At 44.5% G+C, this 12089-nt stretch overlaps 1 protein-coding gene across 1 annotated transcript in view; it reads right to left on the bottom strand.

Annotated features, from left to right (window-relative positions):
• Positions 1-1624: 1624 nt before the first annotated feature.
• Positions 1625-12089, bottom strand: part of BNC1 (basonuclin zinc finger protein 1) — a gene marked incomplete at both ends in the record, with an annotated part of 29878 nt that continues 19413 nt past the window's right edge. The window contains 4 exons of the mRNA XM_079700567.1: positions 1625-2309; positions 6771-8617; positions 10603-10838; positions 11902-12001. Of these exons, the coding sequence (XP_079556693.1) occupies positions 1625-2309; positions 6771-8617; positions 10603-10838; positions 11902-12001 (2868 nt within the window). The remainder of the gene's footprint in view (positions 2310-6770; positions 8618-10602; positions 10839-11901; positions 12002-12089) is intronic.

Here is a 12089-nt window from a genome sequence, read left to right as displayed (position 1 = left end):
ATGACAAAACTGCTTTGACAAAGGTTTGCCTTTTTAAACAAAAACTGTGTCATATATTTTTATTAACTCATAGAAAACTCATTTGTATACAAATTTTTCCACTTTGGGGACAATGGAATATTAAACAGCTGGGTAACAAAACAGTTGAAAGATACATCTCACTTTAAGCAGAGACAAATTTTAAGTTGTCACATTTATTTAAAAAAAAAGTTGAAATAATCAGTAACAGGTTATTGGCTTTTTTCACCTTTGGGTCAGAGGAATAGTATCTCTTATAAAGCCCCAATTCTCTTTAAGGATGCTTTTCATTACTCAAACCAACCATGAGTTTAAGAAGGTGATTAACTTGAAGCTTTAATACAAAATCAATTTCTTTTTCCCAACCATGGACTTTTAGGGTATTGTAAATGCCGAATTTCAGGACAGGGTCTCCTTTCACAGGACCTATTATGCTTCTTTTCTACAACAGCAAATGTGTATAATGGTACAGAATATATTTCAGAATAAGTTAAATATTAAGACATACAGTATGGCAACAATGTCCTACTTTTCTTTCTACCATGTAAATTCAAAAGTTCATCCTAATCTTACACATTTATAAAAGGGTGAAGACTGAGGGATCCAGTGATAATGAAAATGCACAACCACCATCAGGACCACATTCTCTCAACACTTTGGCTGAATATATACAAATGGTCCCGCCAGAATCACGCCTGCATTTGTTCCACAGGGGATCTAAATGAACAGACGCTGAAGGTCACCAAACGAAAATGGGCAGTGGTTTTGCAGTTTAGGTTGTCACTCATTCTGCTTTTGAGCAGAGACCCAGAGGTCACACTGTGACATGTCTGCACTCACCACACTCACATAACATAAACACAAATTAAATATTAGCAAACTTATTTTAAATTAAATTGAAGACTGCTATTTTTAAGTGCATGAAGTATTTCCCCCTAGCCTCTTAACGCGTGTTACAGAGTGAGAACTAACATCCTGGGTAACATTTGTATTCCTACGTATTAGAGGCCAACGTGCTTCCTTTGAGAACTCCCTGGAGTAACACATGAGATCTTCAGAGGGAAAAAAGGCAATTCTCCAATCTAAATGGAGGGATAGTCTCAAATAGTCATTTTCCCAAACTCCAGTTTAGATTTCAGACTCATTAAAGCAGGAACTCAAAAATGTGATCTTTGGGAGTGGCTCCTGGTGTCACCCGTGGTGACAGTCTGTGTCCCAGGACACTCGACTGACCCTTAATACTACAAGCCTCACTTCAAGCTGCCCCCAGGTCCTGGGCCTCTGCTGTCAACCTGCAGACCTGGAGCTCTCCCAGGGAATGTGTAAACAAATCTGGGGAAAACCACGTTTCTGCAAGTTTTTGTTATGTCAGTTTTATTTTTCTTCTGGGCTAAGAAAAATAATAGGAAACGCCACCCCAATGGCAACTTCTCACAAGGCTTGTCTTCTGCTCATCCTGCTGTAGAAGACTATGAAGTCAACTCAAATATTCTTTGCCTCGCTTGCCCCAAATGGTAACTAAACAGAGTTAGAAACTTTTCTTTGGACTATCTTATTCCTGAATTACGACCAATGCTTATCTGAGCAAACGTGGTCCACTACCTTGTTACTGGAGGTGACTTGGAGAGGAGGCTAGGCTTTTGTGCAGGTTGGGATTCTGGCTGTGTCTGTTTCGACTTCGAACAGACGAGAACATAGTGTTGCAGCCCGGGACTTTGCACTTGTGGAGCTGGCGGAGGTGCACAGTTCTGTAGTGAGCCCTGAAGGTCCCTTTATTACTGTATGTCTTTTGGCAGAGGTGACATGTTATGGGCAGCCCAGATGGCAGGCTGGCAAGGCTCTGGTCGGCCTTCTCCATCAGGACGCAGATGGGATAGTCATCCTCCCCGGGGACCAGGCTCGCCCCTTCACAGTTGCCATCGCTGTCCTCCATGAGCACGGTGCCTTCCTCGCTTGCCCCGTCTGAGTCCCAGGAGGAATGGCTGCTACTCTCCGATTTCATGCTCGAGGTAGTACTCAAATCCAGGATGGTGCCCTCGCTGGGCGGACCGGAGGTGTAGCTCTCCAGGCCGGCGCTGTGGACTTGGGCTACTGGGTAAACCAGGCTGCCCATCCGACTCGTTCCCTTGAAGATGACAGATGTCGGGGAGGCTTGCTGTGTGAAAGCCACATCCTGACAGGCCTCCTTAGCCATATCTTTCAACAAGTAAGCTGTATGGAAATGGTCTCCACCGCTCTCCAACACTTCTTGAGTCAACACTTTTTGGTGGAGGTTTAGGTTTGAACTGTGTCTACAAGAGTGAAAAGATGGTTAGCAATGGGTTGGGCTGTTGTTTCTGTTGTGTTAAAGACAGCCTTCATTCTGAGTAGAGACACTAGGCAGATACCAGGAAAGCTTGTGGCATGAGAGAAGTGATACAGTGTGTGTGTGGTGGACACTGCCCACTGCCGTTCACCACTTGTCACAAGTTAGCATTTGACCAGAAAGGTCAACAGAATATGTAGTTCTCTTCAGTTTCCGCAATCTGATTGACACGTAAGTTCTTGTACCTCATCTTTAGAGAATGGCTAGACTACTTCAGTTAGGCCAGTTCAACTGGGACACTGGAACCAGGAGATCCCAGAAGAAAACTGGTCACAAACAATAAGGAACTAAGCAGACGACTTTATTTCAATGAAACCAGGAAATATTATCTTCTAGAGCTGCACTGTCCAGTATGACAGCTACTCATAAGTGTATGAGCACCTGAAAGGTGGCTAGTGTCATGTACTGAAATGATAATATTTTGGATAGGCTGAGTGAAATAAAATATGTTACTAACACTTACTTCACTTGTTTCTTTTTTAATGTGGCTACCAGAAAATTTAAAATTTCCTATGTGGCTTGCATGGTGGTCTAGAGTATTTGCATACACACCCCCACGCAAGTTCTACAGGTGTGAAAATCTGACTGGCTAGAAATTGTATGTGTGTGCACGAGTGTGTGTGTGGGGTGTACACATGTGTGTGTGCTAAATTTAGTTCGTATTTGCAACATTTCACTATATACCAGACAGAAATCTTGCAAATGCAGCACTGTGAGCACACTGCCAATCATCTACCCAATGATTACTCCTAAAGGGCAGATAATGAGTATCCATTATGACACATGCCTTTTACTCATAAGATATCATTTGGATGTAACTTGTCAATCAATGTCGGCCTTGCTCGGAGATCCCCTAACTATTGACGAGCAAAAACACCCCTTACCAGAGGATACAATCTTAAAGGTGATTGGAGAATTATTCCAAACAGGGAAAATACCTCCCCCAACACAGATCAGAATGCATGCCAGGGTCAAATTGGGAAAAACACCCTCACCTAAATAACAAGGAATCATATTTTCTCTTCTAAATCTCCAAGGACATATGGGAGGGGTGTTACTCATAAAATGTATCAAATTTATTTCTGAACTTCTTTTTAATCCTCTTATGCATTCTTTTCTTGGGACATAATCAGAATTATACTCCCAGATCACCCACTTTGCAAGCAGCTCTTCTCAACTGCAACTCTGCCCTGTGATTATGTCAGCACCCTGGGTGAAGGGGCAGGTATGTCTCGGCAGAAAACCAGACATTAGATTGACATACAGGTTCCAGTATACACAAGTGGTCAAAAAAAAGTCTGACAAACACATTTACTGGAACACCTTGTACAGAAAGTTCCCTGATGCAACAAAGCAAACCTCTGGGCCCTTTGCTCAACTCCTGAGGATCCCATGAACACCAAGAGCTAACATGTGGGCAGCCCTCTCTCCTCCTTAACCATCCTCAGAGGGTTAGATACACTTCCCAAGGTGCCATGTCCCCTAAGACCAGTGAGTATCACAGCTGCAAAAACCCTGTGGACCACGTGCCAGGCTTTCTGCTTCCAGGACTAATACTGTGCCTACTGCCCAGGTCTGTATTTCTTCCCTTCAACTTCTACACCTCCCCCTCCAACTCTTCCCTCCCATTTTTGACTATTTAGATAAGCTGAGACCAGTGGTTTTCAAATTGCGGTCTGGGTACCCCTAGTGGTCCCTGAGATCCTTTCAGGATGTCCCTCAAGTCAGACTCCTTTCATGAAGATACTAAGACATTGTGTTCCCTTTTCAGGCTCATTCTCTCACTAGTGTAGAGTGGAGTTTTCCAGAGGTTACGTGACATGTGATATTGCAACAGACTGAATGCAGAAGCTGGTATGAGAACCCAGTCGTCTTCTACCGGACCAGACATTAAAGATATTTGCAAAATGTAAAACAAAGCCACTTCTCACTAAGTTTTTGATCCAGAAAATGTAGTTATTTTTCATAAAAATGTAATGGTAACATATAATAGGTTTATTAAGTGATGTGATACATATATTTTCAATTTTTTTTTTTTTGGGTACGCAGGCCTCTCACTGCCGTGGCCTCTCCCACTGTGGAGCACAGGCTCCGGACGCGCAGGCCTCGTGGCCATGGCTCACGGGCCCAGCTGCTCCGCGGCACGTGGGATCCTCCCGGACCGGGGCACGAACCTGCACCCCCTGCATCGGCAGGCGGACCCCCAACCGCGGTGTCACCAGGGAAGCCCATAATTTTTCAATGTTAATTTCTAATACAGTAAATATTGACAGATATAAACCCAAATAGACGGAAGTTCTTGAGGGTGTTGAGGTTTTAAGAATTTGTAAAGGGGCTGTGAGACCAAAACCTCTGCGAGCTGCTGGATCAGACAGAACTCCTGCGGGAAACCATCCCTAACTTCTCAGAGGGTTTGGGTAGGCGCCCTCCCACGTGCCCGTAACAGAATACCCCGCTTCTAGCAGCCACCACCTTCAGCTGTAATCACCTGCTCACTGCTCTGTCTTCCCCACTGGCTGTCGTGGGCAGGGACTGTGTCGAGAGCACCTAACACAGAAGGTTATTGACTATTTCTTGGCTAAATAAGTATCCACAGTTCTGTCCTCGCCCCTTGGTGATGGATCCTAGGAACTGCTGTTGGCAGTAGCAGTGGCTTGAAGAGAGGACGTCAGTTATCCTTACAGCCATGCAAGTCTCATCTCTGACTCAGAAAAATGGTGGTGGGCCCGGGACTGCTCACAAAGTCCTGTTTAAGATGGTATCATTTTAATCACAGATGCTAGGGAAAATGCAGTCCAAGTTCTAGACTACTAGAATTAGTGGTTTACATTTAGAACGAAAGATGTCTTCCTGTGGTGGGGCAGGAGGCTGGCATCACAAATAGGTCCCCAAATAAGAAAATGTTAAATATATGAAAAATAAATATAAATAGTATCTTAAATTCAATATGTCTTCTAATTTAGTAGACAATGTAGGTCAGAACAGTATCATAAATATCAAGGATAACCTGACCGATATGACTATCTCTTCTTTATAATGACAGCTTATTCAGGAACGAACACCCTTCTTGGAGGGTGGAGGAGGGGCACTGGCTCACTAATTTGGGTATCTTGGTGGTTTGGTGCAACATCCAGCAACAGAAACAGGAATCTTAACTAATATCACCCCTGCCCTATCCTCTCTGCTCAAGACAGTGTATGTGTTCTTAGGAGCCCTGTCCAGGAATGTGTGTGGGAGTCTATACATTTTCACCCTCTTAATAAATTAGGTGCTACAACTTGGACTGAGGCAGTGGTGGTGTTGAGCTGCTCGAAGTCAAGCTTGTTTAAGCGAATGTAACATTTTGATATTCTGTGAACCATTTAGCATCCACAATGCTGCATTTCATCAGTGAGCTGGTTCTCTCCTTAAAGCCTCCTGGGGTCATCTTTTGGTAAGCTTCCTCTTCCCTTTATAGGCTGGGGAGGAAGGCGACCTCAAGAGTGGTTATGCGACTCAAGTTCATTAAGAAAAGCACAAGTAAGATAGTAACGCCAGTGCTGTGTCCCCAGAGTGATGAGAGATACTCTATACCCGGGCACTCTGTACAAACAGTCTGACTCTGTGTGGTGGGGTCATGAAAACCCGGCACTGAAAGACTTCTCATCTTTGAACCACACATCGCAGACACTGAAATAACCTGTTAATTGCCTTTACTCTTTGATATCTTAGTATTTCAAAAATCTTCAATCAGGCAGTTATTCTTCCTTTCAAAAATAGTGGTTAAAATAGAAATCGGAGAAAACGTTTCATTCTGTGGACTTCATAGTGTGAAATGAAAATCAGACAAGTTTTGGGGGGCTACAATCCTAACGTTAAAAGCTCCCCTGCTTCCTCCCCCTCTAATGTGTGAACTAGTTCATGATGCCTTATCCCAAACCCTTGGGGCCAGATGTTTCTGAATCCAGAATTTCTCAGGCTTTAAAAAGGCAGAATGATGCATATACTGTCATATCATGGCAATGCCCCCATAATAAATCCATTAACATTTCTGTATGGAATATACATTAAAAAAATCCACACAAAGGGAGATTTAAAAAGATTAAAATAGCCTCACATCATTTCAGGTCAGGTTTTGTGGCTAAATGAGTTTAAATTCTAGAATTGAAAATCCAGCAATCTGGATCTATAGAACACTGTTTCTCAATCTGTGGTCCCTGGAATAGCATCAGTGTCCCCTGGGAACTTAGCAATGCAAACTCTCACATCTCGTCCCAGACCAACTGAAGCAGAAATTCTAGGGGGAGGGCTCAGAAGTCTGTTTTAACAACCCTCCAGGTGACTCAGATGCATGCTAAGGTTTAAGAACCACTGCCTTGGAAGAAATGATTGCCACCAGATGTCTTACCTGTCTCTGCTCCTGCGGGAAGGGAATGTGGCCTTACAGCCCTCCATCGTGCACGTGTGCATTTCTTTGGCATGCATGTTCTTGTGATGCATCTTCACACCACAAGCGTTTTTAAAAGTCTTCTTGCAGATGTCACACTGGAAGCGATTTTCCTCCTTCGGCCTCGCTAATGTGTGCTGACCTGAGTGCTCCAGCTCTTTGGAATCTTCAAAACAAGGAAAAGCCATCCCCCGGCTGGACAAAGCACTGAGGAGGCCCCCAGCCAGCAGGCGCTGCTGCAGTTTGACGTAGTCAGGAAAAGGGACACAGGGCTCCACCCCGGGGGTGAGGTGAGGTTCACGGCCACCATCCTCCCTGTCCCGTGGCACCACGGTCAGCACTGACTTCTGCTCAGTCTCCCTCTCCGAGTTGTATGTGGCCTGCTCAGGGGTTTGGCGGATGGCTCCGCTGGACTCGATCGCCGGTTTGAGATGGCAGGGCCTCTCTCCTTCAGGACCAGGCTTCCCTAAGCTTCCCAATGGCGCTCTGTCTGACCGGGGGCTGCAGGCCTCCAGCTCGTCTTCACTGACCACCTGCAGGGGCATGTCTTCATCTGAGCTGAGAGTGTGCCTCTTCTCATCCGCTATCTCCACAGCCTCCTTCTCTATTTTGATGGGCATACTGGACTTCCGCGATTTCTTCTTGGGCAGGGCATCGAATGGCATTTCGTTGGAAACCAGTTGTTCCGGGATTGAAGAGGACAGCAGAGGGAGGGAAGGCAGCATCCCAGGTGTGTTTGCTAGCTCAGCCGGGGTGGCTGGACTGCGGTAGAAAGGAAGGACCGGCTGGACCGTCTTCAGGTTGGGAAAAAGCACTCCATTTTGGCCGACACTTGGGAAGGCTGGCTGGCTCCGGGAATCCTCCCCTGAACCAGTGTAGCCAGGGAAAGGTCGACAGTCTGGAGAAGTCACCCTGAAACCTGGGCGCTTATAGCTCTCAGAGGCAGCCAGGTTCAGGCTGTTCCTCAGGTCTTTGTCCCTGTTGTTTCTGTTCATTGGCATGTGCAGCCGAGGGTTGGGGTTGGCGCTGTGGCGGTTTCGGCTCCTCAGGGAGCTGAACACCATGTTACAGCCTTCGATGGTGCACTTATGCTTGATCTTCAGGTGGACGGCGTTGTAGTGGATCTTGAGGGTGCCTTTGTCGTAGAAAGTCTTCTCACACGCTGTACAGAACACCCGGCCCTTCTTTGTGCCGAGGCTGTTCCTCTCGGACTTCACTTTGCCCTCTGGGGACAACTGTGTCCTTTCGAGCTTTGTTATGATGTTGTATGAGCTGGAGTCACTTAAATGGGCACTGTCTTCCTTTTTAGTAACAGGACTTGGACAGTTTAGACACTGTTCTTTTTCAACCTGAAATGGGGTGGAACTGGAAGTTAAGAAGCTGCTGTTGGGGAAGGGTCCGTGGATTTCCTGTTTGGGGTCCTGACTTTGGTCCTGACCCTGCTCCAGCGCATATGGTTCGGGCACTGACCCTATCAGTGAGGGAGGCACAGGGTTGAAGAACTGGAAGGGCAGCATGAAGGTCATGTTGTTTATGAGGTTCTCAAAGGGGTGTATATTGCCAGGGTTTCCTTTGTCTACCGGAGGGGGGAGGCTGACACTCCGGTGGCTGCAGCTCTCGATGAAAGCCCTGATATCTACGTTCGCCGTGGAGGGCGGGATGATGATGGACTGCTCTTCCTTCTCTTGAATTGCCATGAGCTCAACGATAGACTTGGTCTCTCCAAAACGAAGGAACTGCTGCAAGGTGGCCACCTCTTCCTCACTGGTCATGATGCTCCAGTGGTCCAACACCTTTCCTGATGCATCCTAAACCCAAACCAGAATTAAAAAGGGCAATTAATTTACTATTCCTTACCCTTTTCTCTAAGAAAGGAACCATGTATGTGGTCAGGGCCTCCATCCGCACCACAGGGCACTTTTGTACATATTAGAAAAAGACACCCCTGTGAGCACAAGGCTTGATGAGTTCAGCCCTCGCTCACCCCACTGTCCTAGGACAGAAACTCTGTGCAGAAAATAAACTGCACAAATGCAAGCAGTGGTCCAGAAGAGAGAAATAAAATTATTTCACTCAAGCCTAAGGGAAGTTTGGTGATTATTTTCCATCTTATTTCAAACCAGTTGGTTGTCTTGCATCAGGCATAATTTTCCTCCACTAAAATTAAAATATGTATCATTTGAACAATAGTAACTTCTTTATCTAAAGAGTATAGATGAGGCAATCAGGCCTAGATATAGTTCAAGTATTTATTCGCTGCAAGTTTAATAATCTTTCCCAAGCAACTAACATTGAAAAACAAATGAACCTGTATTGATCTATTGCCTATGTTCACAAAGCAGAGCTGTAATTACACTGGAGTGTTGGAGATCTTTCAAACTCTATCAAGGCCTAACTTTTCCCAAAACTACAATAAATATTTTATCACAGAACATGTATTTGATGGCCTACTGAGATTTTTCACAGTGCATGTAAGAGTTTTGAAGATGATGAGGAATGTAACATCATAAATTTTTCATGCACTAGAGGTTCAAGGTAATTGATTCCATATTTTTAATCCTAACACTAGAAAGCAAGATTATTAGGATCATTAAATATTGATCTATGTCATAATGCTGCTCTACATAAAAGGTGGTTTCTAGCCTGCTGGGGGTCCTGCACTCGAGGTGAGCAAACATGTTTCCACTGGAAGACTGGAGGCATTGTCAGAGTTCTAAAGAAGTGGGTTCAAATTCTCAGTCTGCTGCATACAAGTTGAGTGACTTCAGCAAGATTTAGAAGCACTCAGTCTCTGGTTTTCCAACTGGAAAATGGGGATAGTGTACCTACCTTGTGAGATTACTGGAAGAGGGTCTAAGTCAATAAATGGTTGTTATTAGTGTTTGTTTCAGGGTTATGGCCCAGCTGAGTTAGACTGAAGTGTATGTTAGTCTTGGAAATAACATTCATCTGCCCATTTCATTGAAATTTTTATCAAAGTTAGCTGACATTTTCTAGCGTAGTGACAAGGAAGAAAATGCTGTAGCTGTTTCATATGTCAGAGAAGTGATGTAATTCACATCAGGGAATATGTTCTTTGCTGTTGAAACACCTTGATAGCCTCTCTGGATAGGAAGCATAAGGCCTACCCCCCACAGTATGGTACAGAAAAAGAGGTAAAACTACTCTGCAAAGGAAAGAGATGAGAGAAGGGACGAAAGGCATGGAATGATGGGAGAGACATAGAGAAAATGCGAGGAGGCCAAAAGGAACTGGGGAGGCAGAGAGAGAATGAGCCAGAGCATGCACACAGAAATGTCACAAGGTGATGGAGCCTGGGAAGGAAAATTAGCAGTAGGATGGATGGCAGAGGGTTTTAAAGAACAGGAAGGTGTGGCATGAAATTGTAACTGTTTGCTGTGCCGTTCTGCAATGTAAGTTCCCTTCCTCAACCCCCAACTCTCAGTAAAATCTGAAACATGATGTCTTGCGTCAGTAAATAGTTTGAGGATAATGAAAGAAACGGAGGCAGCACCAAGGATGGGGCAAATGGTTGACTGTGGAAGAGCTGGCTGAGTGAAACCTAAATCAGAGAATATGTAATGCTCCCGCATCCTGAAGTCTTACAGATACCTTGAGGAAAGGCACGGGATTTCACCCAGAACATGAGGTAGGGCTTAAGACATTAGAAATAACTATGAAAGGGAGGATGACTACCAATGGCTGTAGCACTGTAGGCAACTGGGTTACATCAGTTCCATGGACACGAGCTTCGGAAGACATTCTAGGAGAACAGTGCCCATGGTCCCCATACCTGCAGCACGTATCCACGGATGTAATCCTGGAGGGTCCAGTCCAAGGCATGGAGGATCTGGAGGACCTCATCTTGCTTCAACACACTGAAGAGCCGGTCCAGTAGGATTTTCAGGCGAACAGGGATGGCCTGGGTCCCATACAGCATGAGGCTGCTAATATCAAACACCACGTTGGACTGGACAATCTCCACCTGGCTTGTTGGATACACGGGGGGAATCCTTAGCTTACTTAGAGCTGAAAAAGTGAATTGAAGAAATATCATTTTTCAAGATTCTACTTTTAAGAGAAACACTGCACAGAAGTAGGTTAGCACTAACTCTCAGTTATTTGTTCCAGTAGAAAACCCACAAATATGCAAACAATTAATAATCTTAATAGCTATCTGGCTCCAAGTTATTCTCAGGAACTTCTAAAATAAAATGGACTAGCCTGAGAGGCTTCTTTTCTCCCTTTTCTGTGGCATGCCTAAGGAGTAAAACAGCCGCAAGTAGGGACCGTGCACGGAAAATGGGTAAAAACGAAGGCGGCAGGTGCATAATCAAGAGGATGGAAAACCAGGAAGCATGGGGTCTGGAGTAGAACCTGGACTTGGAAAGCCAACAGATCTGGGTTTGAGCCCTAGTGTGTCACTATCTAGTTGTTGGGCTGGGCAAGTTAAGCCACTGAACTCCATGCTGTCCAATGCAACAGTCATCAGTCACATATGGCTATTCAAATTTAGATTTAAATTAATTAACATTAAATAAAACTAAAAATTCAATTCACCAGTTGCACTAATCACATTTCAAGTACTTGTAGCCACATGTGGCTAGGGTAGGGCTGTCAGGTATAGCAAATAAAAAAACAAATAAAAATTAAACTTGAATATACATTTCAGATAAAAAATGAATAAGTGGTATACACTTATAACAGAAATATTCATTGGGATATACTTAGGCTAAAAAATTATGTATAATTTAACTGAAATTCAAATTCAACTGAGCATTCTGTTTTTCCATCTAGCAACCCTGGGTTAGAGGCTACTATATTAGATAGCACAGAACATTTCTACTGTTGCAGAATGACAGCCCTGAAGCACCATTTTCTACATCTGTAGAAGGGGGTTGATAAACACTTATCATACAGAGTTGTTAAGATTCAAAGAGATAACGTATATAAAGCTCTTAGGCTGTTACCTGGCACACAGCAGTAACTTACAAATGTTAGCTGTCATTCTTAGATATTAAATCTGTTCCTGAATAACTGTAAATTATTTAAAGGGTACACTAAAGGCCAAGAGAGGGGGCAAAATAGTTACCGTGGGCCACCCATCCATGTCTGCACTGCTCACATTGACGGTGGTTTATTTTTCCTGGTTTGAAGCTTTGGCAACTACAGTTCAGAGTACAGCCGATGGCCTGCAGAAGAGAACACAGGGATACCTGGCATGTTAGTGAGGCGTGGAACACACATCACATTTACATAACAAAACACACTCCTCCACTG

This window comes from Hyperoodon ampullatus (genome assembly GCF_949752795.1).
Source record: "Hyperoodon ampullatus genome assembly, chromosome: 3".
In the NCBI taxonomy this organism is placed as follows: Eukaryota; Metazoa; Chordata; class Mammalia; order Artiodactyla; family Ziphiidae; genus Hyperoodon; species Hyperoodon ampullatus.
The sequence above is the reverse complement of the archived record's forward strand: the minus strand, read 5'-3'. Positions and strand labels throughout refer to the sequence as shown.